This window comes from Monodelphis domestica, chromosome X (assembly GCF_027887165.1).
Source record: "Monodelphis domestica isolate mMonDom1 chromosome X, mMonDom1.pri, whole genome shotgun sequence".
Classification (NCBI taxonomy): Eukaryota; Metazoa; Chordata; class Mammalia; order Didelphimorphia; family Didelphidae; genus Monodelphis; species Monodelphis domestica.
The window spans coordinates 10223317-10227383 of NC_077235.1; the positions used below are offsets into that span (position 1 = coordinate 10223317).

At 45.0% G+C, this 4067-nt stretch overlaps 1 protein-coding gene across 1 annotated transcript in view; it reads right to left on the reverse strand.

The window, feature by feature from the left end:
- Positions 1-3637: 3637 nt before the first annotated feature.
- The window catches only part of TNMD (tenomodulin), an 18948-nt gene continuing 18518 nt past the window's right edge, over positions 3638-4067 (reverse strand). The window contains exon 7 of the mRNA XM_056808787.1: positions 3638-4067. This exon is cut by the window's right edge and continues 204 nt beyond it. Within this exon, the coding sequence (XP_056664765.1) occupies positions 4062-4067 (6 nt within the window). The 3' untranslated portion in view covers positions 3638-4061.

Here is a 4067-nt window from a genome sequence, read left to right on the forward strand (position 1 = left end):
CACTCTGTTTGGTCATTGGGCATTGCCAGGGACTGGTTAGGTGCTAGAGATGTGAAGTCAGGTGCGGGATGGTCCTGCCCAGAGGCTTTCCTGGGGACATTGTGCCCACCTTGCTTCCTTCACAGGTTTGAAGTGAGGCTCAGATGAGAAAGCAGGTTTAAAAGCTGCAAAAGGCTATACAAAAAGGAGGCACTATTAATTGGCATGCACACCCACTGCCAAGTGTGGCATTTTAGAGGAACCACACTGCCTCTGTTTTCTCTCTGCTTCTAGAACCAGTCTAGAGCTGATCTGTCTCTGGAGAGTGCACCCCACTCCGTGGCAGGTGTCTTACTTTGCCTGTGGGAGCTGTAGAAAGGAATGTGAATGGTGTCATGCCGGCCTTCATTTCTAGACAACAAGATGAGCATTAGTGCTATCGTCAGTGAAAAGTGCCGAATGGGAAATGAGAACCTCTGCAAGGAAGGATAAATATATACCAAATATATTCATATCCTCGTCTGTCCGACAGTCATCATCTTGGCATCCTGGAGCTGCTAGTGTCTTGTTGCTGTTTAGGGATTTATTGTGGCTTGGGTTCATTATCCATGGTTCGGTCTAGCTCTTTCTTCCTGGGCTGTCTTAGCAAGGACAAGAGTCTCCACAGAGGAAGGCTTGGAAAGAAGAGCCGGATCTTGATGTAGTGAGATGGAAATGACCAGGCAGTCAGCAGGCTGGCTCTCTGTGAGGGCTCCTGGAGTGCCATGATTGAATATTGACATGATTAAGTGATCAATGCAACCAGTGGGGAAATAATAGCTTTCGAGCAAACTGATTGCAAATCCCTGCATTCCTGCCAAACATGGGAGCTGGCCTTCGGAAGGTACCCTGAGGCAGATAGATGTATGCACACCCAGACCTCGCCTGCTTGCTTGCTTAGGAGATGTTGTTACTGGAAGCAAAACTGAGCCCCACGATGAAGCTACTTTTTTTAAGAAAGGCCAAATTACATTATTCTTCAGGGTATAAATAAAATAGTTTCCCATTTTCCCGACAATTAGTGAACCATATTTATCTGTGTAAACTTTCAGCATTAGACTGAAGGAGCCAAAGTGACAGTTTTGGATGTAGTCAGACATTGCCTTATATATAAAGATCCCAAAATAGATTTCTGTTGCCTCTGGTAAAGCCAAAGAGCCATTTGGGGTGTGTGGCTAGAAGGGGCTGAACATGCTAATGCATGGTGCCCTTCTGTAGAGTGGAAACAAAGGATGGCTCAGCACCATCTTGCCTGCAGTTGACATAGGCATGTCACAAATGAATGGCAAGGGGAGTAAGATATTTATTGGGATTTAATGGCAGATGTTTGGTTGGATTTTCCCCCTCCTCCAACTGGGGTTATTGGAAATTGAAATGAGAAAATGTCTAAAGGCTGCGTTTGTGTACTGGAAACAGAGAATTAGGCTACAGGCAATCATCAATGCTTTTGATCCTTCTGGGATTAGAAGAACTGCTCATATATTCCAAAATTCATGGGAGGATGATGATGGCAGCTTGAATGGCTCTTGAGCAAAATAAAAACTTTTCATTACAAAGCCAAACAATACCCAAGACCAGCCCTCTGCCTGTAGTTCTGTCAAAGGTCTTGGATTTTGTCTTCTTCCTTCTCCTCCCCAGCTGTTTTCAGAGACTGAATATAGTAGGTTCAAATGGCATCATCCTTTCCCTATGGGAACTTTTGAGCTAGGATGGGTTAGCGTGATGGGGAAAATGTGAAAGCTACATGGATAATGGAGTAGTCACATGATTTAAACTTGATATGAATGCTATGGAAAAGCAAAGAAACTCATGTCAGCAGCCAGAGGCAACACAACATGGTGGAAGTGTTTGTTCTGGTGGCAGCAGATGAGGGCCCAAATCTTGCTGTGCCAACATCAGTGGACCGTGGAACCTCTTTGATCTTTAGTGTAAACTGAGGATAGCCCTAGCATCTACCTCGTGGTCAAATGAGATAATACATGGAAAATCCTTTGGAAATTTTAAAGGGAAATACAAATTTGAGCTATTATTATTTTAAGGAGAGGACTTGGTCATGTTGCATACTTAAGCCAAGGAAGAACACAATTATTTACTCTCTTCTCTTCCCTTTTTTGAAAATATGGACAAGTTATCCTTCTTTAATCTTGTGGCCCCTCTCCCATTTTCCATGGCCTTTCAGATGTCACTGACAGTGGCTTAGCCATCACATCTCTAGGTTTCTCTGGGTCAAGTGACTTGAATCCACCAGGGGCAGCATGGCTCTGTTTTACTGTTTCCTTACTTATTTTGGTCATCAACTTCTGAGGGGTTCTCCATTTCCATTGTTGATTTCATTGTAAAAGCCATCATGGTTGGCACTGGACCCTTGATCTCATCCTCTCCTATATCTGCACGATCACCTCCTCTTTCTCTCTAAGCTCCTATTACCTCCTTCCCCGAGGCCTTCAAACATACTCAGATCTCTTCTGGCCTTGGACTCCAGCATCTCTTCAAGCCATCATCCTGTAACTCCTTTCCTTTTTACAGCTAAACTCCTAGAAAAGTTGTTTGTTTATGCTTGGTACCCCTGCTTTTTTTTCTCACTCATTTCTTAACCCTTTGCATAGTGGCTTTGGAGTCCACCACCCAATGGAAATGACTTCCTCCAAAAGTTACTTACAAGCTCTTATTGACTAAAGCCAATGGCCTTTTGTCAGTCCTCATTCTTCTTGAACTATGCGCAGCTTTTGCTTCTTCAGATGCCCTCCCAGGTTTTCATGATCAGAAGACATCACAGTTAGAGAAAGGACATAGAATGTTGTCTGACACATAGTAGAGACTAGATAAATGTTCCTGACTTGGAACAATAGGACATCTGCCTCTAACTTCCTCCAAAGCTCCCTTTCAGTTCTGCTGTTTCCTCGAGGCCTTTTCTGGTATCTCCCTGGCTTCCTACTTTTTGTGTTTCCCTACAAATGTGCAAAGAGCTTTGCTTGAGAGCAAAGATCATGCATTTCTGTATTCTCTGCCCCTAGTAGAGCTGCTGGTCCAAAGGGAGGGAGTTCAGAAACACGCCTGAATGAATGGGTGGATGGATGATAGGGTGGGCGTCCTTGCACTTGTTGTATCCCCCAAGTGCTCAAGAAATGGACTGGCTGGTTGATTGTACTTCAGCTTTTAGTAAATGTGCTCACCTTAGCTTCTTCATTTCCATTTATGCAAAAGAGAAAATGATCCCTGTCTACTAGGTACCTTGGTAGCCACTTAGTACTTGTAAACGCTTTGTAGTGGGGAAATGCCAGTTCTTTTCGTGACCCAGTGACTTTGAGGTTAAAACAGAGGGGGCCTGTCCAAGGTCAGCCTTAAAAGTTGTGAAAGGATGAATCTGGCCAAGGCGAAGAAAGTTCACGCTTGCAGGAGTAGGAGGAGGAGGAGGAGGAGGAGGAGGAGGAGGAGGAGGAGGAGGAGGAGGAGGAGGAGGAGGACACTTCCACACTCTTTGTTGGTCCCACTTTTTCCTTTGCTGAGGCGGTTAGTGGAAAGTCGTGGGGACTCTCACTGCTGGGCCTACGCTTTATTAGCTGCTAAGGTAAGTCTACAAGCTCTCTTTCAGATAATGAAATACAAAGGAGAAAGGATGTTTTTATGAGTCAGCTACAGTAATATTTTATTATCAGCCTTTCATTTCCGCATTCTCCATACAGCATTGGAAAAGGCAATATTTGGGAATCCTGCCTGCCTGCCCTCCCTTCCTCCATCCTCTCCCCAGCTGGTTGCTGGACCCAACCTATTTGCAGCTGTTCTGCTGAGCTTGCCTGGTTAAGACAGCTCTCTACCATTTGGGGGTGGGCAGGCGGGTAGGCAGGACCTTCTGCCCTGATACATGGAGAGTGTTTGGCAGGAATCAGGCCATTGATGACACATGCATTTACATGAGAGTAATAAGAAGGTAACTACGTAATAGTGGTAGGGGCCAAGTCGCCAAGCGCCTCATGGGCATCAATTCATTGGGTTACACTTGGATATCGTGGCTTGGCTTACTTACATGGTGCCTAAGTTTGGCACTAGAC